At 47.4% G+C, this 22,797-nt stretch overlaps 1 protein-coding gene across 2 annotated transcripts in view; it reads left to right on the top strand.

The window, feature by feature from the left end:
* Nucleotides 1–22,797, top strand: part of LOC147733530 (lactadherin-like) — a 268,497-nt gene that overhangs the window by 135,270 nt on the left and 110,430 nt on the right. For both annotated transcript variants that reach the window (XM_086958129.1, XM_086958130.1), the window contains exons 5-6: nt 791–972; nt 21,376–21,531. In XM_086958129.1, the coding sequence (XP_086814255.1) occupies nt 791–972; nt 21,376–21,531 (338 nt within the window). The remainder of the gene's footprint in view (nt 1–790; nt 973–21,375; nt 21,532–22,797) is intronic.

Here is a 22,797-nt window from a genome sequence, read left to right as displayed (position 1 = left end):
AGCCAGGATACAGCTGACTAGGCCCGACGTTACACACTCATTGAAGCAGGAGTTTGCTGCCTCCATATCCGGCGGCAGTTGGGGCCTATGGCTAGACAGCCATGCAGATAGACAGCCCGAGTCAAGCTTGTGCCAAGGGCGCTTAAGAACAGGAGTTGGACGGGCCAGTTTCTTTTTCCGGTAATCGCAGTTCAAAGGAGGCCAGGAAATGGTCAGTCCATACCTGTGGGACGGGCGGTAGAATCGTAAGGGCGCTTAAGTTTGAAAAAATAGGGTCCAACAGGTGGCCGGACACATGGGTGCCTGCCTGAACCTGTTGGATCATCTGATAGGCCTCAAAGTCCGCCAGGAAACTGGAGATCTCAACCTTCCCACTGTGTTCAAGGTGGAGGTTGAGGTCCCCAAGAATGGTGAAATTGGCTGTCTTACACGCATATTGAGCGACTTTGTTAAACAGATCTTCTCTAAAAGAACTAGAAGGGCCCGGAGGGCTGTAGATGAGGAGGCCAGTCAAGGTGAGATTGGAATTCAGTGCGATTTTAAACAAGGCACTTTCACAGCCAGAAATGTCAAGTGTATCTGTGTCAAGGCTTGAATTGTGCTTTGTAAACATACGGAGTTTTGTAAGCAAGCTGGTGCATTTATTTCTGGTGTCGATTCTTGCACGGTTTATGCATGGTCATGGCCTAGGGGGGACGGTAATCTTGTAAATGACGTTAAAGTGATCGCCCAATCTTATCGCCTTCTGTTGACTCGTATATTGTGTTTATCTTTCCAATTCTGCCGCCAGGCTGCGCTGTTGCACTGGGCATGGAAGGTGGGGCTATTGCAGATTCCCAGATTTCCGCGTCTTCTGTGCACTATGGGTTCCTGGGTCTGCAGCGCTGGGGTCCGGAACTCTCCAGACTCAACAAGCAAGGAATAGTAAATGCCTGGACGTCAAGCAACTATGACAAGAGCCCCTGGATTCAGGTACAGTCAGTACTGCATGAAGCTCAGCTGTCGCTCTATTCATATCTACCTGCTTTCTTCCTCTGGGGCTTGTGAGCTGCGCGTGATATATTGTTTTAGGATTTTAAAAAACCATGGAAAGTAAACGAAAGCTAATTGATCAAAGAAGAACAGAAAATGATGGAATGTGTAACGATTAATAAATAAGTAATCTGGATTTACTTCGGAAACAAGCACAAGAAAACAGCATACCTGTTAGAGCAATACACTTGTAAATAACACAGTTGAAGGTAATTTTACCTGTATACGCCTTTCAGCTTGTGTTATATTTAAGTCACTCCTCCTATAATATCATTTACAGCCATTATGTATGGTACAGGCGTTTTTAAAAAAAAAATAGTAATGCTCTTCATGTCACTAGAAGGGTCTCTGAACTTGAAGGACGATTGAGCGAGCAAATGGGTTCGCGGTAGAGAGGGGAGCAGGATAGTGATCCTGGTTATGTTATGTTTATTTGCATAGCTCATAACTCCGCTGGGAGGGTTTCTTAGCACTGACTTAGGAGCTGTATGGGTAGAGCAATGGCCAGGGCTAGGTGAAGAGCAAGGTCTTCAGTTTCTTGCCGATTCGAGAACTAAATAGGAGGCTCTGATATACAGGGGCAGATTGTTCCAGGCTTTAGAAGAAAGGTAGCAGAAGGCACGACTGCCGCATCTGGTTCTACGCATGCAAGTGTTGCGAGTAGAAGTTCGACTGAGTGGAGGGGTCTAGTAGGTTTGTGGAAGTTTACCCGGTTGTTGAGGTGCATGAGGCTAATGTGTTATAAGGCTTTGTATCTGTGCTTGAGGAGTTTGAAAAGTGCTTGTTTGTGGATTGGGAAACTGTTAGAAATGAGGTGTCTGGTTGGCTATGGTTTGCACCTAAGCCAGGCAGAACCCACCACTCTAGTCAGGGTAAGGTAGTTGCACACCCAGGATAACCCCTGCTCACCCCCTTGGTAGCTTGGCACAAGCAGCCAGGCTTATCCCAGGAGCAATGTGCAAAGTGTTTGCGCAACACACTCACACCAGTGACACAATAAATACACCACAAAAGAGACTCCACACAATGTTTTATTGGAAGAAGCTTCTGTATTGCATATAAATATAAACCAAAACCAATAATCCCTTTGCCATCTAGGCAATTGTCAAATGTTACAATGAGTGCAATAAAAGAAAGGTTTCATAAAAACATCATTACATTACATGTTATGCGGATCCTGAATCAGTACTCATTATCCTGACGTGGCAAGCCTCCAAATGACATACATAATAATATCACGGCAGGCCATGCATCTAATGGCTAACTCACATAAATCAAAATCCCTGTTCACCTTATACTTACCTGGGGTAGTACTTGTTATCTTATCAGTACAAGAAGCAAAAACAATATACACAATAGCATTAGGGCACGAAAGGCAGTGGTTATGAAAAAAGTACACAAATCACCAACTCAGTTGGAGGGTGTCAAGGCACTTGCACTCCTATCCGGTGCTATACAGTAATTTCACATTTAACATAGGAACCCCTTCTAAATCGATTACGGTAATAAACCACCTGCGGGCCTCTCAGCAGCAGCAAGGTCATTTACATATTCAGGGGCCAAGCATGATAGGGACCTCCATTGAGGGTTATCATGACCTGCAAACTGGGGCTCCAGGGCATGCAAGGCCTGTGTGAAACTGTTGAGGCTCCCACGATCACCTTTGACGGAGTGACCTCGCTGGATCCCCCGCTTAGAACTAGAAGCTAGAAGAGATACCCCTCCCCCAATATCAAGGAGCACAGTGCAACCATGCTGGAACCCCTCGGGCCGAGTCATGCAATGATCAACACTGTTCGCATCCTCTCTGCAGTGAGGGGCAGCTGCATTTTCACTATTTCCAGGAATGTGCTGCAAGTCCCCCGGGACGCGGTGCCGAAGATGGTGAAACTTACAGAATGGCTGCGGTGGCCACATGGCGATTAAGATCCCAATTCAACACCTTCTGCAGGAGAGTGAAGCTTGCTGTCGCAAGGAGAACCTGCGACCCTTTTACCAGGCTGCTGCTCCCGAGTGTTTGTCATGGTCTCCCGTACTGGAGAGACCACAATGAGAGGCGCTGCAGCGGCTTTCTTCAGGTGGCAGCACTTCTTCCCTGCATGTTTACGGGTACACCACAAGGCAGACTCAACTATAGCTTCAGGTGGCACACAGCACTGCCACTGGAATCCTTCCAGACTTCATGTGAGCAGGGAGGGGTAGCCAACCGTCCCTTGAGAACACTGGGAACTGCGAGGCACAGGCAGGCAGCCGACCACCACCCTGGTGTCAGAGTCTGTAGCAGCCAAACAGGCAAGCAGGTCAGCCTAACAGAGCAGAAACTGTCCAAATAGTGATCTTTTCTGGTAGCACAGCAGTCCTTTGGTGCAGCATGTAGATCCAGCAGCATCTTGTTACAAGTCCCACTCAGTGTCTAAAAACATGGGTTCAGAGCCCTTGTACTTAAACTCATAATGTCTTTGTTGTGGTGAGGTAACGTCAAAAGATATCTTAGAAGTGCACAATATCTCCATTCAACCCCAGCCCAGGCTCCAGACATCAGTAGGGGTAAACAAACCCTTGGTGTGAGGGCAGGACACAGCCTATAAAGTCTGTGTGCCCCGCCTACCACTCTACCAGCCCAGGAAGACTATTCAGTTTGAAGACGAATGCAGATGCAACCCTGTTATCCACAGCCCTTCCTGTGTGATGGCTATCTGGAAGGTGTACACAAAGCCTAGCTGTCACTTTGCCTGAGACAAAGATTGGAGTCAGACTGTAAATTACAATAGTTTTAAGCACATAGAAATGTCCAGTTTCAAAAAGTAGTATTTCCATAATTGGAATGAAAACCACCTACACCAATAATGCGAATTTACCACCACTGTTCCAAACATACCAAACATGGCAATGCTACGCCTTTCAGATAAAAAATTACCACTTATAAAGATATGAGGGAATTCCCAATGCTAACCTAACTCGAGACTAATGGATCCCTCGACCCCTCGCAGTCCGGCTTCCGAGCAAACCACAGCACCAAAACCGCCCTCATCGCAGCTACTGACGACATCAGGTCCCTGCTCGACAACGGGGATACAGCTGCCCTCATCCTCCTGGACCTCTCAGCAGCGTTCGACACCGTGTGCAACCGCACCTTGATACGGCACCTCAGCAACACCGGAATCCAAGGAACGGCCTTGGAATGGATCATCTCGTTCCTCGCCGGAAGAACCCAGAGAGTCCGCCTCCCCCCTCCCCCTTCTGATCCGCGGCCACCGAAGTCATCTGCGGCGTTCCTCAAGGATCCTCGCTCAGCCCCACCCTCTTCAACGTCTACATGAGCCCTCTCGCAGCCATCGCACGCCAACACAACCTTAACATCATCTCCTACGCTGACGACACCCCAGCTGATCCTCTCCCTCACCAACGACCCCGCCACCGCCAGCCTCCAGGAAGGGATGAAAGACGTCACGGAATGGATGAAGCTCAGCCGTCTGAAACTGAACTCAGACAAGACGGAAGTCCTCATCCTGGGACCATCGCCCTCTGCCTGGGACGACTCCTGGTGGCCCTCTGCGCTGGGCACCGCCCCCAAGTCCACGGACCATGCACGCAACCTGGGCTTCATCCTGGACTCATCCCTCACAATGACCAAGCAAGTCAACGCCGTCTCGTCATCCTGTTTCAACACCCTGCGCATGCTCGAAAGATCTTCCGGTGGATCCCCACCGACACCAGGAAGACTGTCACCCAGGCCCTCGTCACCAGCCGACTGGACTACGGGAACACCCTCTACGCTGGAACCACAGCCAAACTCCAGAAAAGACTCCAGCGCATACAGAACGCCTCTGACTCATCCTGGACATCCCCCGTCACAGCCAAATCTCTGCCCATCTGAAAGACCTGCACTGACTCCCCGTCAGCAAGAGGATCACGTTCAGACTCCTCACCCACGCACACAAGGCTCTCCATGACATGGGCCCCAAATACCTCAACAGCCGCCTCACATTCTACACACCCTCCCGCCAGCTCCTGTAGAAAATTAGAAATATGGATGTACATAAGCAACGTTCATTTCACTCTTCTCACTCCTCTCCCTGCATGCACCATGAATACCGTAAAGCATTGACTGCATTTACTCTGCCAGCAAAGGCCTGTACCCATGCATACATGACAGCCATTCTAAGCACCCTGGCCCCTTTTTTCCTGCTCATTACAATCACCGGCTTCCCTTCTGCGCGTATCTCAACCTCTCTCTCTCTCACATGCATGGATTAATGAAACCCTCTCCCTCTGTGCGACCCTGCCCTGAAAGGCAGCCCTTCTGCTTGACCCACGCAAACCCCCCATTCACTCTTGAAGAGGTCACCTTCGCCCCAGCTGACATAACCCTCCCCAGCTGCACCTGACTACCACCGCTCTCTCATGCATGAGTCATAAGATCTCTCTCTCTCTCTGTGCGACTCTGTCCCTGTGCACACCCTGGCTCCCCCTTCCCCTTCTCCCTCACACGGGCAAGTCATAAACCTCCTTCTGCAAAATCCTGTCCTTGGTAGTCACGGCCGCGCCTGACCAACACCTCCTTTCCTTCCATGAATGCCCCTCTGTTACCAAGCCCTCCCTCCGCACTCGATTGTCCACGCGGCATGAATACCTCTCCTTTGATGACCCCTTCCCCCGAGTCCGACTGGCCACACATGTCCGAGGCCATCGCCTAAGCCAGGAGATACCATTTACTGCCCTTTTTGTATGAAGTCACTCCTCTTCAAAGGACCCACTATTGATCCTGGCCACCCCACCCCCTGGGCTATGATCAGGCGCACACATTCTAAACAGTTGACGGAACACTCAGCTGCGTGATTGCCCTCCCCTCTTATCAGCAAGTCACGGGTCCCTATTGTGAACACATGTGGGGTAGGATTGACACGAGGATTATGGGGATATCTTTTCTTTGTTTCACAATGCTGTGATTGTAACGCCAAGTGTTTTGTAAGGTATAAAAGACGGAGTCTCAGCTCACTTGTTAGAGCACCTCCCGATGACACCTTGTTTCGTGTCTGAAATGACAGGCTCTCCTCATGAGAAATAAACTCTGTTCTTGTGATTCCTGCTCCCAGCGCCCGTCTCTTTATTTGGTAACTATTCAGAATGGAAACTAATAGGCGACTTGCGCCAGCCATCCGGGCATCGATACTAGTATGGAAACGCACATGTTGCTCTCTTTTTCTACAATTGGCGTCCCAACGCGGGGTCCATCAGTGACATAAGGTCCAATGAGAGAGATCCAGACGATGAGGTGAACATCTAAATGATCGGAGTATACCTGCCTTGAGAGGGCCCTCGTCCGGCTGCCGATTGAATGAACTTCACCGATTCCGAACGGACCTCTCTCGAATGACCCACTGTCCTGACTGGAATCCCACAGGATTGGCGCGGTAAAATCATGGAGTAAGAGAACGATCGGGCGCTGGAAGGAGGAAGGCGAAGAACTGCCCACACGGTCCGGTCCGGGTAAGGTCGCGTAAATGCGACAAATTGTGAATTAATTGTTTGGTTTGGATAATACTAGTATTACTCTTTTGATTGGTACCTCTGGAGATTCACCGTCTGCAAACGGAGAAACAACAGGCTCTCCCTTTGCAAGCAGTGAAGGATAGGTAACGCAGACTTTTGTCCCCATTGTAATCCGTCGTGCCTATCTTTCTCCCCCACTGTTTCCCGAACTGCCGTTCGTGGATTATTGTCTGGAGATTCTTTGTCTGCAAACAGGGAGGAACAAGGTCTCTCTTTGCAGGTAGAGAAAGAGTGGGTAACGCAAACTTTTCGTACCCACTTATTCTCCCCACTGATTGTTTTGATTGACCGTACATTAAGTGTTCGGTATTGGTTCTTTTGAGGTATTCACCGCCTGCAAACAACGGAGAATAGAAATATTCTGTCTAGTCTTTGCCCGCCGTGATAAGATAGGTAGTGCAGACTTTTGTCCCCGTTGTAATCCGTCATGCCTATCTTCTCCCCACTGGTTGGTAGCCTGTTTAGCCCGGACCACTTATTAGAGTTGAACCATCCAGCTCCACTGGAAGGCACACCTAATAAGGACCTATTCATTAAGTGTGGACTAGTCGCTATAGCTTATAATAGGCTATGGCATAAAAATACAAGAAAAGGAGTTGAGCGAAATCAGTAGGCCACTGAGGAGTTATCAACTTCGCTAAAAATAAAATAAGAAACGTTAGAAATAACCCGTAATAAGAAAGATAAAAATGGCGAGGGAAGACAAGCTTGACACCAAGGCAAGCCACGAGGTAACTAGGTTCCGTTGCCTATTCCTGCCCTAAACATGTCTGCCTCATTGCCCACCACGCCCAAATAACGGTCACATGAAATAGATACAAATCAATAGGTACCTACCCCCATTCCGGAAACTCCCGAAGTGCCACAGGTCCGCGGTTACGCCCATCCGGTAGGCGAGGCCTCGAGGCATGCGGGGCTCGCCTGGCCGCAGTCGGAAGGGGAGGCTGTGGGGCGGACGGCCCAGAAAACCGTGATGGCCTCTCCTTCTCTCCTCTCCTGCTGCCCTGCAGGCCACGGGGGGGGGCTGTCTTGCCTCAGCCACCGACCACCCCCCCCCTCTGTCTCTCGCCTGGACCGGCCCGCGAAGAAGGCCGAAGCCAAAAACAAGAACGACGGCGCTTACATGTAGTCCCGCCACATGTCAACGCCTGGACAAGTGCAAGTAGTCCCGCCACATGCCGACGCCTGGATAGTTACAGGTAGTCCCGCCACATGCCGACGCCTGGATAGTTACAGGTAGTCCCGCCACATTTCAAATTCCTGGAGAGTTGGAGGTAGTCCCACCACATGTCAAAAAAAGGGGGGGGGGGCTGTCTTGCCTCAGCCACTGATCAGCCACCGACCCCCCCCCCCCCATCTTCAATAGCCGGCACGGCCAATATCGAAACGGCGGAGCCGAGGATCGGCGAGGGGTCGCTGGAAGGGGGAGGTGGCGCGAACGAGCCTCCCCCACCTCCCTCCAGGTGGAGGCTTCCAGCGACACCCCAACGCTCTTACTTAAAGAGGGTCCACATCGAAAAGCGGTCTTTTTGCCCGGGGCGGGCACACGCCCCATGCCATCTCTCCTCAACCTTGAAGATTCTATGAGAGCCGGGGGGCCCCCGACCCCTCTGCATGGGTGCCCCCGTCCCCCTCACTGGGACCCACGACATCGACACACTCCTGCCGGCGCCAGCCTCAGTTTGGAAATGGCTAAAACACAGCCAAAGTACAGACTTGTTCAGTTCCGGTGGAACACCAGAATGACCCGGTAGGAAAATTGTTGTTGCCCTCCCCACTCTTTGACTGATGGTCCATTTGTTAGACTGTTACCACATTGCGAAAAGGTTTTTGAACTGCCAACGGAAGGTTCTGGTCCGACCATGAGTCATTGGAGACATTCTGACTATACCGGAACCTGCCTGACCTCGCCCAAAATGGCGCCGATACACGAAACGAAAACTTTCGAACTCCCTGTTCACCTGGATTGCTCGAATAGTGATGCTCTGAGATATGTATGCATTTTTGGACAATGAAAGTCGATAAGATGGATAGTGATTATGTGCTTAGAGAAGAAAGCAATACAGATATTGATCATGTGTTTTGACAATGAAATGACTTAGGGTGGGTACTTATTATGAATGGGAACAATGAACTGGTGTAATTTAGACAGTGAACGAGCATCTGGATAATGAATTAATGAATTAATTGAAAACTGAATCCTTGACATGCATCATGCTTGCTCTGTAGTAGGGTTCTATACGATTTTATTGCACTGACGCACTTTATGCAATGAACTGCCACCAACTTCGTTCTTCTTATGTACAGTTCCAATCTGCTCCGTGGCCGGTCCACTGGGTTGTAGGCCTGTATTTATACACCAGCACTTTTTATTAAAGGTATTTTTGAAAAAGAAAGCCTAGTTGTAGCGGTTGCATTAATGAGTTTTGAATGTATTACTACTGTGAGCAACGAGAAAGTATGATGAAGGCTGAAGGCTAAAAAGGACCCGATATTTAGCAGCTACATTATGTGTCACAGGCAGCCGGAAAAGTGTTTTAGAAGCCTTAAAGCGACACCACAGAAATGCCACCTGACCGCCACCCTTGCACCCAACCAAAAGGGGTTACGACCAAGCAACTCATGTAGATACGCAGATCGTCAATGATTATCTATCTGACATTACTGGTCCCTCTGGGCTTAAACGCCGAGATGGTAAAGAAATGCACTACGTGGAGATAGGTCGAGTACGTGGTAGGTAAAAACATTTCCGGATTACTGCATGCTGATGTGGTTTGCATGCTGCCCCCCCACCCCCTTCTTTCTCCTCCCTTCTGCAGGTCACGTCGGAACCTCGATTGAAGTATGGGAGGACGATGACCGAACCACCGACGAGAAAGGGAAGAAGGGAATATGAGCATGGTCCTTCTGACAATAAGTTCTTAAAAAAAAGACGTAGACTTGACATGACTGTACCTCCTCAGAACATAGCGACTGGGAGGATGGACTGACATAGAGACTTGACGGGTACTGTATGACGAAAAATTGGCTCGAAATAACACATTAGAGAAGGTAACTAGACGTTTGACTAGGTAGGGAAAGGACAAAAGAAAAGTGCACGGGTGAAGGTTACCAAGACTGCACCCATCTGGGAAGTTAGAAATGTTGCTGATGTTCAAATGTACTGCTCCCTTCTCACACTCCTATAGATGTAGCCAAGCTGTCCGACTGTTCTCCCGATCAATACTTGCCGTTGCCTCAGCCTGAAGAACTTCCGACCAAAGGAAGGAACTGGAGAATGGTTTAAAATCCAACCATGGGTAAATAGCGCGACCAGGTTAATTTCTGATCGACTAACCGAGGTGTAAGTATTGGCAATTGAGAACGCTTGAAGAGATAACAAGCGAGAGGGAAAAGGGAGGGAAAGGTAGACAGAGCTAAGCACGTAGGTAAATAGGATAGTAAAAGATAAGTAGGATATAACAATATATAGATCTTGTTGGCCAACTATTGCTTTCTGTTTTTGTTGTGAATGTCTTATATATGTAATACATGTACTGTCTTCCTTCGTCTGAGTTTGTGTGTGTGTGTACTGTAGGGGTTTATGTTCTCCCTTTGTTTACGTCTCTCCGTTACCTGACCCCCTACTGTTCTGTGTTATGAACGCACTAAATGACCTATTTTTGTACACGTCTCTCTCTCTCTCTCTCTCTCTCTCTCTCTCTCTCTCTCTCTGTCTCTCTGTCTCTCTCTCTTTCTCTACATGCCATGCGTGTACCAAATGGCTCGTTTAGATTGCGGACGACTCTCACTCTATGAGAGTCTCCTTATTTCCTCTTCCTTTTTATGGTAAAATCGTGCCTCGCAGGCACCAGTCTGATTGGGTAATTATTGAACGCGAAGGCGTTCAGCGAAATTGACTGAAAACTAAACTGATTGTATATCGCCATGTTACTACCTCTCCTTTCTGTAAAATGAATGAACTCGAATTGGCTGAGAAAGAAAGGACAGGTAAGACGGCTAAGGTCCCCCAATCTGGCCTTTATAGGGGAACTGTATGTCAATGGCACCTTATTTTTCTGTTCATCAGAGACGAACGCCAATGTCCAGCTTGACCCCCAACGCCCAGATTACCCCCCCCCTTCTTTTTGCACCCAAGCACGAGCGCCTGAAGCATCCCCGCCCCATTTGATAGACCCCAGCTGCTGTCCCGGGTATAAATATGATGACCATGAGTAACTGTCGTCCCTCGAAAAAAACTTGTTTTACGTGACTCTCGATGATAGCGCCCCCGCCCTGTTTGAAAAGGTTAGCCAGCCTTGAAGGGAAATGTTCCGAAATGTTGAATATGATGAAATGCACAGTTGATGGGAATCTTATTTGTCCTCACTTGAATTATAAATGGGACGACGAATAAACTTGGCATGAACTCAGTAGGAATGCCAACATATGCACTGCTTGGTAATAGACCTCTGACTGTGACCGATGAGCGTATCTCCCAAACGCGTAGGATTAAGGGAGGAATTCACATGCATAAATGTCTTCTTCTGTCAGTTCTCTAAAAGCTTGTTTTGTACCTATTCAAAGATTTGCGATCACCGGAGGAGAAGGGTCGGACGTGCCTGGCTGCAGATCTTGAGATACATGCGACCTCGACCAAAAAGGTGGAGCTGCAGAGCGACAAGATGCGGGACGAGACAGCAATTTCAAACGTGGAAAATGAAAAATGACGGGCTGCCCTGAAGCCCTCCGTCTGCTAAACCCACGTGTGCCTGGAGTCTCCGTCCCCCTTCTTTGGGCCCGATTGATGGGCCTGCTTGCTTGTTATCCTTTGCTCCCCTGGTCCCTTTTGTGTATCCCAGGAACTCCGACCCAACTCCACTCTCTCTCCTATCGACTATTTGAACGACACACACCCTCTTTTCCACGTGACTTATTGCCAAAAGGAAGAACTGCATTCAAATGGGAATAGGGTGTTGCCACAGAAATATAGGTGCCGAGCATAAGGCGCCGCCAAACGGATTGTTTAGGAAACAGGACTGTGGTCTAACAGCAGAGGACTGACCGCACCCTGCGACTTGTAAGGATGAATCCGAGCTGGACTCATAGCTCCACCACCGGTGCTCAACAGCGCCAACAAAAGGACACGGACTAGAGCCTACCAGTGATGGCTCACTACTAAAAAGACACTGTGACGAAGAGATCTTGTGTATTGAACTGAATTCCGCCCTCAACTACTTGATCAAAATGCTCATTGGCCACATTTTTAAGTCAGAAATATTTATGCTATGTAATGCTTTGAAATAACAGGAACTCGACAAATGCAATCTCCTATGTGCTGCATTCTGCCAAACACATCAACTGTCCATGATTATATGCCCTATGTTAGTATTGACAAATGCTAATTCTTCGACCGCACCTGTTTATATGTACCCTCATCGATTACGAAAATGAACTTTGCTATGTAAAAAGGGGCGACTGTAGAAAATTAGAAATATGGATGTACATAAGCAACGTTCATTTCCCTCTTCTCACTCCTCTCCCTGCATGCACCATGAATACCGTAAAGCATTGACTGCATTTACTCTGCCAGCAAAGGCCTGTACCCATGCATACATGACAGCCATTCTAAGCACCCTGGCCCCTTTTTTCCTGCTCATTACAATCACCGGCTTCCCTTCTGCGCGTATCTGAACCTCTCTCTCTCACATGCATGGATTAATGAAACCCTCTCCCTCTGTGCGACCCTGCCCTGAAAGGCAGCCCTTCTGCTTGACCCACGCAAACCCCCCATTCACTCTTGAAGAGGTCACCTTCGCCCCAGCTGACATAACCCTCCCCAGCTGCACCTGACTACCACCGCTCTCTCATGCATGAGTCATAAGATCTCTCTCTCTCTCTGTGCGACTCTGTCCCTGTGCACACCCTGGCTCCCCCTTCCCCTTCTCCCTCACACGGGCAAGTCATAAACCTCCTTCTGCAAAATCCTGTCCTTGGTAGTCACGGCCGCGCCTGACCAACACCTCCTTTCCTTCCATGAATGCCCCTCTGTTACCAAGCCCTCCCTCCGCACTCGATTGTCCACGCGGCATGAATACCTCTCCTTTGATGACCCCTTCCCCCGAGTCCGACTGGCCACACATGTCCGAGGCCATCGCCTAAGCCAGGAGATACCATTTACTGCCCTTTTTGTATGAAGTCACTCCTCTTCAAAGGACCCACTATTGATCCTGGCCACCCCACCCCCTGGGCTATGATCAGGCGCACACATTCTAAACAGTTGACGGAACACTCAGCTGCGTGATTGCCCTCCCCTCTTATCAGCAAGTCAAGGGTCCCTATTGTGAACACATGTGGGGTAGGATTGACACGAGGATTATGGGGATATCTTTTCTTTGTTTCACAATGCTGTGATTGTAGCGCCAAGTGTTTTGTAAGGTATAAAAGACGGAGTCTCAGCTCACTTGTTAGAGCACCTCCCGATGACACCTTGTTTCGTGTCTGAAATGACAGGCTCTCCTCATGAGAAATAAACTCTGTTCTTGTGATTCCTGCTCCCAGCGCCCGTCTCTTTATTTGGTAACTATTCAGAATGGAAACTAATAGGCGACTTGCGCCAGCCATCCGGGCATCGATACTAGTATGGAAACGCACATGTTGCTCTCTTTTTCTACACTCCGATCCGCCAGCCTTGCTCTCGCCGCCGTCCAATGAATTCGCAAAGCCACCGCCAGAGGGAGATCCTTCTCCTACCTGGCAGCCAAGACATGGAACTCCCTCCGCACCCCCCCTGCGGCTGACCCAGAACCATCTCTCCTTCAGGAAGCAACTCAAGACCTGGCTGTTCAAGCAGTAGCGACTCCCCTCCCTCCCAGCGCCTTGAGACCCTAACAGGTGAGTAGCGCGCTCTACAAATTACTTGATTGATTGATTAACCTATGATCGGAGCAGCACCAACTGTAGTGAAAAACAAATTAGGGTGCTTGTCACTATCAGAACATGCCGCACAATAAAGGCACATGTCCTACCTTTTACCTACACAGCCCCCTGCCCTTAGGGCTGCCTAGGGCCTACCTTCAGGGGTGACCTGCATGCAGTAAAAAGGATGTTTCAGCTTGGCAAGTAGCTTTAAATGGCAAATCACTGTGGCAGCAAACTGCATACACAGGCTCTGCAGTGCCAGAGGCCTGAGACAGGTTTGAAAGGCTACTTCTGTGGGTGGCGCAAGCAGCGCTGAAGGGCCACTACTAGCATTTGGTTAACAGGCCCTGGATATATGGGATACCACTGTACAAGGAACTTACAGGTAAACTAAAATATGCCAAACTGTTGTAGACCAATCATACCATGTTTAAAGGAGAGAGCACCTACATTTTAGCACTGAATAGTAGTGATAACATGCTCAGAGTCCTAAAGCCAACAAAAACATTTCAGAAAAAATACAGGAGGAAGGCAAAAAGTTTAAGATAACCCTGCAAAAAAATGCCAGGTCCAACAGAGCCAATTAAGCTCTTTCTGGTAAGGGATGATGTGAGTGTGGGGTAGAAGGTTGAGGGTGAGCCTGACAGCAGTGTTTTGTACGTTCTAGTGTCTTCTGGTCAGGTGAGCAATGATTCCGTCATATAGTGTGTCGCCACAGTCCTGTTTCCTGTTGATAAGGGCTCGGGTGAACGTTCTGTGAGTGTTGGTGGTAAACAGTTTAAGGATCTTCTTCCGTATCTTGAGTGTGTGGTAGCAGGAGACAGAGACTCGATTTACTTGTTAGGTCATTGTTTTCAATCACTATTCTGAGGTTCCTTGCCTACGTTCCCTGGAGGGGTTTGGGTCCGAGTTCATCAGGCCACCAGAGCAAGGGGTCTTTGCTGAAGATTACTAGTTGCATCTTGTCTGTTTTGAGCTTAAGACAGTTGTTTTTCATCCATCTGGCTTCTTCAGTCATGCAGGAGGAAAAATTGGTCTGGGTGTTTGGTGTCTTGTCAGAGAGGGAGAGTATGAGCTGAGTGTTAACAACATAGGATATAATGTTCATTCCATGGGCGCAGATGATGCTTATGTATAGGGTCCTGTAGCCATTGAACAGAGTGGGGATCAGTCCGGATCCATGTGGAACTCTGCAGATGAAAGATAAGGCGTCCGAGGTAAAGGGGTCCAGGATGACTTACTGAGTGTGGCTTATCAGATAGGAGCAAATACAGCAAAGAGCAGACCATGGGTGCCGGCCTCAGGCAGTCATTGGAAAAGGATGGGATGGGAGGTAATGTCAAAGGCTGTGGGGAGATTTAGTAGGATAAGGGTTGATGTGTCACCTGTGGTCATGATCATCCAGATGCCATCCATGGCAGGGATGAGAAACAAATGAATGAATGAGGTAGTTATACAAAGCGCGCAATATCCGAAGGTGTCTTAGCGCTGTGTGGATCAAAAACCCAGGAGAAAACCGCCTGAAGGCCTACCTCAAATACATAACTGGTGACCAATTGAGAAAATAGCCAGGTCTTTAGCTCTTTCCTAAACAGCTGCAAGCTGAATTGCGAGCGTAGGCCTAAAGGCAAGGAGTTCCATCGTTTCCCACCGTGGTACAAAAGCATTCTTCCACCCCATTGTGCTGTGCTTATTCTTGGAACAGCGATCATGTGCGCGGAGCTCGATCTCAGGTTCCTACAAGGAGTATTATTCATTATTATTATTATTATTATTCTGAGTTTTGTATAGCGCCTGGTTACCAATAGGCATCCCCGCGCTTATCAGAACATAACACTACTAAAAGAATGCAAAAATTAAACAGAGAACAAAAAAGTGTTTAAAAGTTTACGGAGTATACCAGGAAAACCGATCATGAAAAAAGGTTGGCCCGGCTTTGTGAAGGGCCCTGTGGATAATGCAGACGGCCTTAAGTGAAATCCGTTTTTCCACTGGTAACCAGTGGAGGCCATGCATTAAGTGTGAAATTGGACTCTCTCTGTACTGTGGTTGAGCCTGAATCCGGCTTCAGTGGTATTGAGGAGATGGTTGTCAGTGATGCAGGTGGCTAGGCGATTGTTCATCATCTTTTTTAAGACTCTTGCCTGGTAGAGTAGCAGGGAGATGGGCTGGTAGTGCACTAGTGTTTTTGGGACTGTGACAGTTTCTTGAAGTGGGGGGGGGGGGAGTATTGTGGCGTGTTTCCAGGAGTCCAAGTAGGTGACTGTGGTGATTGATTCATTCAGGTTTGAGCTGAGGGCTTGGATGATGGGGGGCAGTCCTTTGATGAAGATGGAGTGTGTGCAGAATTCCCAGGGTGCTTTGTAATTTATGGATTGCATGGTTGGTGTGATATCTTGAGTGGTGATGGTAGACCAGGTGGTCAGGTTGATCCTCTGGGTGTTGGAGATGGCCAAGAGGGCTGTGACGTTAAAAGTGTCGGGCTGGTGCTCTACATTTCCATAGGTTTTGGTGGTCTTGTTGCTGAAGAACAGGTACAGCCTGGTGCTGAGTCCTGAGAGGGGGCTACTCGATGGTGCTACCTTCTGGAGAGGTGAAGTCTTTCTCTATAGTAAAGACTTCCTCAGCACCATTGGTGCAGATTTATATGTGGTCGGTGGGGGCTGAGCATTTGGTTGCTCTGATTTGCTGATGGTACTGTCTGAGGGTAGATTTGTAGGTGCACTTGTTGGTGTTGTTCTAACCTCATCTCCAATTGTGTTCAAGACGCTTGCAGTGGCATTTGGTGAGCCTGATCTCTTCCATGTACTAGCTTGCTTGCTGTTTGGTGCAGTCGGGATCTGTGCATCACCTGAAAGACATGCATTTGACTAACAGGAGGTCTGATTCATGTTTTTCCTTCTAAGTTTTTGAGGACAAACGCTGGTGTCATTACTGTCCAGAGATGGAGCTAGTACTGTGCTAGATGAAGTAAAAGTTTGCCTGCTGCCTGCCCTATTTAGGGATCATAATTTATTTCTAAAAGACTAGCTGTATCTTGTTCTAATTCCAAATTATGTGCGAATCACTAGAGAGGGGCTTTGTCTCCACCCATAGGTTAGGAGCCGGGAGTACATGTTTTGATTTTGTGCTTCCACAAAAAAAGTCCTTCCCCTTTACCAGCTGTGATTATTTTCTTTGTCCAGCAGCCTAAGCATGAACTTTCATGGGAAAGCATAAGACTTTGGAATACTATTAAAGTGTCTTACAGTGCTTAATTTGTAAAATATTAAGTGTCAGGTCTCTGACCAGGAGGCCACTGCAGCTTGCACCACCCGTCGCCCCTGTCATCACTGCCAAAACAACTCCTATACATCTCTCTTGCATGTAAATGCGACAGTTCAGATTATTCGAGGGCCCAAAGCTAAAGGACGGATTGGGGAGGCAAGCATTAGTAATTTTTTCATGTATATTGTTTTCCTAAACAACTGGTATACTGCTCATCTCTAAATGACATGTGCAGTGCCACCTTATGGCAGACTACCTTAAGTGTGATGTTGACAATTGGGTGCCGGTGCCGAGCACTGGAAACCAATTAAGTGCCGGTGCTTAGCACCAGAAAGCTCCGGCTCAAATTAATCACTGCTTAAGATAACTAGCTCATTAATGTTGTTTTTCTATGGCAGCAGCACAGATGGGAGGAGGGCTTTCAGTAACTTACAAGGATTTTAAGGTCTTGCTTGACAGTGTTACTTTCACCTGACCTTTAAACATATACCAATATTATTATACAGTTCTTTCCTACCACACAAATACATAGTTATTTGCAGGGTTGTGTAGTTCCTACAAATCTATATATGATCTCCACATTTAGACAACATACACTGTGGGAGTGGTGTCCATACTGATTCCAGACACACCCACCAGATATGTTCGCCTGCATTACCAGCTAGCTCACAGTGCCACTATGAGCTCCTCTTACCAAGGAGCGAATCGTTTCTGGCAATTATCGAACATGAGAACCCTGACCCCTCAGGGATCATTGAAATAGTACAGTACTTTTCGCTCAGTTACTCCTGCTCACTTTGTCTCAGAGAGATACTCAGAATAAACGGTAGGGACATTTTCAATAAGCATTTATTAAACCAACATCATTCTAGCGTAAAGTATATGTGGTGCAACAACCATAAGACAGAAACCGATCTAAATGATTATAAGCACCAACTGGGTAAATGGATTATAGATTTCTATGGGCATATCAATACATGGCAGTAATAATGCGCACTCCTACGATGCAGTAACTAAATGTACCTAGCATGTATGTAGACGAAGAGCCAAGAATCCTCCTAGGATATAACTAACCCCATTACCTGGTGTGAAAGAATGAAGGTTCCTGTCTAGGTCTCCAGACGAACACCCCACGAGGGATGTCAGACCACTGTGTGCTGGAGTGTCTGCGTGCAGGAACCTCGGTGTCTCACGTCAGTGTGTCAGCATGGAAGTCTTTCTCCTCTGCCTGCCCCAGCAAAGATATGCTGCTTATATACCCAAAAGGTACCCTCAGGGGATCTATCTTTCTGTGTTATGTCGACCAAGGATGACGATGAACCTTATTCATAGCTATTATGCAGAAGATGGTAATCCTGCTGTGATTCTGAGAATCCACCTGCATAATAAATTCTGCTACTTTTCGTAGAAAACCACACGAAATGTATGCAACACCTAATCTATGTAAAAGGTCAGCACCAAATCTGTTATGTAGTACAATGGCAAGGTAAATGTAGGTGAAAGGTTAGGAGACTACCCAGGCCTATATTGAGGTACATTGCGAATCATAAGAGCAGGATATTTACTTGTAATACTACGCATTGCCCTACTACATTCCTACAAAGCCAGACCTAGTGGCATTGCCAGTGCTTGTTAAAATTATAACAGTATTCTTATCTTTCACTAATATCATCAATCATTCCAACAGTCAATATAAACAGCATTTATTACAAGTGAGACTTCTTGCTTATTGAATCCTGAGACCTGGTAAGAAAAGGCAAACCAGTGACAGCAGCTGCAGCTACCCTCGCCAAGAAGTGCAGCCAGGTACACACAATGTTATCTGCTTCTCTGTGGGAGTAATTCATCAACCACCACATATGTGATTTGAGAACAGGTGGGATTGGGCAGTGTTAAGGAGAACAAAGACTTTGGAGTGATTGAGAGTTTCTGCTGCAGTAATTTGTAAATTCTCTTCTTGTGTGTCTCAACATTGCCAGCTTAGAAAACAGCTGTGCAACAATGGTGCCAATACTGTACCGTAACCCGTTAAAAAGCCACTGCTGTGATGGAGACTGCATGCTTCACATGGAAATGTCAATATAGCTTTGCTGGTTCACAGTTTGGCATGAGCCAGTAAGCCGGAATTTCAGCAGGATGGGTCTGGCTGTTGTCCAAGCAGCACAGTTCTTTCTCAGTGCCACCTGCTCATGCACATTAAACCGTCCACACCCAGTCATAGATGTAATGTAACTAGGAGAATCCTCAAGCTCAGATGGAGCTTCAACCGAGGACCGAATGCTTCACGATGGTCGGCACCCATTCCCCGTTTCAGCGTCCTCAATATAAACTCATTTACCAAAGACATCCGGTAGCCTCTGGATCCACTTTATTTCGTCTGGGTATTTACTGTAGGTTGAATAACTTCAGAGAACGTTTAATTTGATTGTAGTTGCATCCAGAGTCATGTTTTTGATGCCTAGTAATGCCTAGTACTGTGAGAGAACCCCCCATTCAAACACGTCACTGCTCAACCTGGGCATAAGCATGCCAAGCCATACTGGAACCCTCCGTCCCCAGTACAGCCTGTTTGTGCCATCGTGAGAACGATGTTCAGGACTTTAGACATTGTAGCTGATGGACTAACCTCCAAGACAATGAAAATAGACGATCAAACTACAGCTAAGGGTAAAATATTAACTAACATTGCAGTAATGGAGAGGAGGTTGCGAGTGATGCAAGAAACAGTATGGGAGCCGTCACCTATGCCAAGCGAGCCCTGTAAATGCTCAGCGATCATTGAAAAAATAGGTGAAGTTCCCGAAGAGATTCACTCAATTCTAAAAGATTGAAAGAGAGCCTAAAATGTAAGGGGGCCAGCATACTTGAACTACAGAGTTAAAGGGATGCTAATACCGAAAGTTGTAAGGCAATTAAGAATGGGTCTGAGATAGCTTATGCCTTGTTTGCGCAGTACTTTTCGCCCTAAGTGCGAAGGGTATGCCCAGATGTGGGTCCCTTGCTCACTGGGCCACTCAAGCTAGCCTGGCTGATGAGGGGTGACATACCCTGAAAACAGTCCAAGGATGCTTGTTTCCGGTCCAAGGTGGACCTGGCTTGGCAGTTCCGTCTGGACAGTTCCCATGATGCACAGGGTCAAGACTGATTTGCATATGGCTGCGTCTAAACAGGGGTGGCAGGGTGAGCAAAAGAACGATGGATTTAACCCAGATCTCTTGACTGGGGATGAATGTATGATTCATTCAGCTTTCTATCCATCATCTGTTTGAGTAGCACACATAAGGGGGGGTGGGGGTGGGGGGGGGGGTCTTTCTTCCAGACCAGCCACTGGTAACACTACCAATGAGATTATAGAGATTAGGACAAACTCGCATGGTCCGCTAACAGCTTGTGCACTCAAACAGACTAAAGGGACCAAGCAATGCATGTATAAAATATTCAAAGAAACGCAGAACAACAAATGGAACATGGCTGCCAACAACTGCATGCTTGTGGTGAACGAGCCATTAATGCACTGGCCTGAATAAAACCAGTTTCAGACACTCAAATAGCAATAACTTCTGAGCTCTGCTTCTAAGAAGGTCCTTGTAAACGCAGCCCAGGAGCTGAAGTGCCATAGGTCATAGCGGGAGCATACTGCAGCCATCTTTCCCCTCTTCCACACCAATTGACTTGGCAACACCATCTGTTACTTTATCAGCTCAAGTCCTTAGGCTCCCATGAGGTCACCACCACATTAAGTAGGGCAGCCAATTAAATATATTACCAAGGTAGTTACCTATAAAATTATAGTTGATTACTCTGAGGATTGTCAAGTGGTGGCACATTATGATGTAGATACAAAACTTAACAGTTTTTTTTCAGCAGAGCTGGAGAAGCTCCAAGCATTGCCACATCTAACCACGTGCTACATGATCAAAAAGTATCACTCTAATTAAATGAAAATGCTGACTGTAATCCTGATGCTATGATCATCTTTTTGCATGCTCAATACTCTGCACAGTCTACTAATCGATATGATCATTGTTAGCCCCCCACCCCGCAGAGCAGTGTTACAGTAATCTTGCCCCAACGTCTGCCGAAACCCCCAAGCTTGAACACTACTGCCGAGTGAGTACAAACAGACCGATCAACTTTTATGATGCCCCGAATCATCAGGATGTCGACAGGGATTCCATTAACAACTACATAATCATTCTTTTCAGGCCAACATATCAGTTAGTAGTCGTGTCAGTTGGTATTTTATTTAATAAATAGAATTGTCCTTTTTTTTGATTGACATGTACAGTCCAGTGCCTCAAAGCCATTATTACAGTGGAACCAACAGATGCCATTTATAACTATCAAAATGGAATTTCCATCAAGGATCTTAAAGCAATGATACCTTCTGCTTTGGGTTTGTGAGTAGGAAAATGTAGGATTATTTAAAGTGATTTCCTTTGTTACCAAATGTAAATCGAATGTAAAGAGCATTGTTTTCAGAATAACAAATCCTCAGTGTTTTCTTATTCTTAGCATAGGTAAAGCTGCATTTACTCACATTTTTCATTGTGCTGCCTTTGTAGATCACTGAAGCTACTTTTTATCCAAGGGTAACTGTATTCATTGTTGGTTTTTGCACAGGTCAATCTACTGCGGAAGATGCGGATCTCTGGCATCCTGACCCAGGGAGCGAGCCGAGTGGGCACAGCAGAGTACATCAGAGGGTTCAAAGTGGCATACAGCCTTGATGGCCATTTGTTCAACTTTTACAAAGAGACTGACAAAGAGAAAGACAAGGTGAGCACTGGTCTCTTTATTAAAAGTCATGGCCCATTTCAGTGTTGGTTTAAAAAAATAGGTAAGGATGCCAAAAACACCAGTTCTGTTTGCTCACCTTATTCCTTTCCAAAGCTTGCGGGTGCCTGAGATACGACCACAAATGTGGCTAAGTCAACCCCTGCTTATTCCCACAGGCTTATGTTAAACAGTATACAGTATTTGATATTCAGAAGAAAAACACATTTCGGTCTATCATGCATTTAGTGCCCCAAGTGTATTTCCATTACTGCTGTAACGAAAAGCATATGCGTGGGATGGAAGTTACGTATGTTTTGCCGATAGTGTCACAATAGTGTCTGTTGCAACATAACGATTAATGCCTTCTTATACATTTATTGGAGGTAGGTCTCTCCAACTCCTCTTTTCCCTCAATTTAAATCTTGGATTGTTTCCTGTTATAGTGGTTACTGTGGTTACACACTTACCCATCATCCCAGAGGCTTCTTTCCTGGAGTACAGCACAATACAGTTGTCACATTGTACAGAGATAGTAATGTAGAACTGGCTGGGTGAAGAATTTGACACGAACCAGGTTCCATTTAGGGAGTGACAGGTAGGGCTGGACTGGCCATAGCGGGCACCGGGCATTTCCCCGGTGGTCTGGAAGAGTGGGGGCCAGTTTTTTACTGATGGGGGGCGTTTTTAGGTCTCACCTACGCAGCGCGCATGCGCTGCAAAGGCAAAAAGACCTTTTAGTATCGCTTTGGCTTTTCAGCCAAGCACATGCATGTGTTCCATTGCCTTCAATGGCAACCCGTGCACATCAGGAGATTCACTTGCGGGAGCAAGCGCCACCATATGGTAGAAATGATCGCTCCCGCAAATGAATCCCGCAGCCCCCCTCCACCCCTCCCTGCTGCTGCTGCTGCGCGTGCCTCCCTCCTGCTGCCGTCAGCCTACGGAGCTACATCCTCAAACAGCCTAGGAATGTGTGAATCTCTCTGGAGCTACTGTGACTGTAAAAGCCACATTTGTGTTCACCACAGCATCCTTTGTCTCTGCTCGTCAATACCCTGTTTCCTGCTTTCTGATAGTGCAAAATCTTTTTCATTTCCACCGTAGATTATGATTGTAAACGTGTGTCCTGTTACTCAAAACAACACGTATAAGATGGCCGCGCAGGCCCACCTCCTCCCCTAGGCGCGCGCGCTAGTTACATTTTGCCTGCTATTCCCTGCAGTGTCTAAGCCACCGGTTCCCACCCCGTTCCGCCTGAGGTTAAGT

The sequence above is a fragment of the Lissotriton vulgaris genome, chromosome 2_1 (assembly GCF_964263255.1).
Source record: "Lissotriton vulgaris chromosome 2_1, aLisVul1.2, whole genome shotgun sequence".
In the NCBI taxonomy this organism is placed as follows: Eukaryota; Metazoa; Chordata; class Amphibia; order Caudata; family Salamandridae; genus Lissotriton; species Lissotriton vulgaris.
Note: the sequence above shows the minus strand (reverse complement) of the source record. Positions and strands in the feature narration are given on the sequence as shown.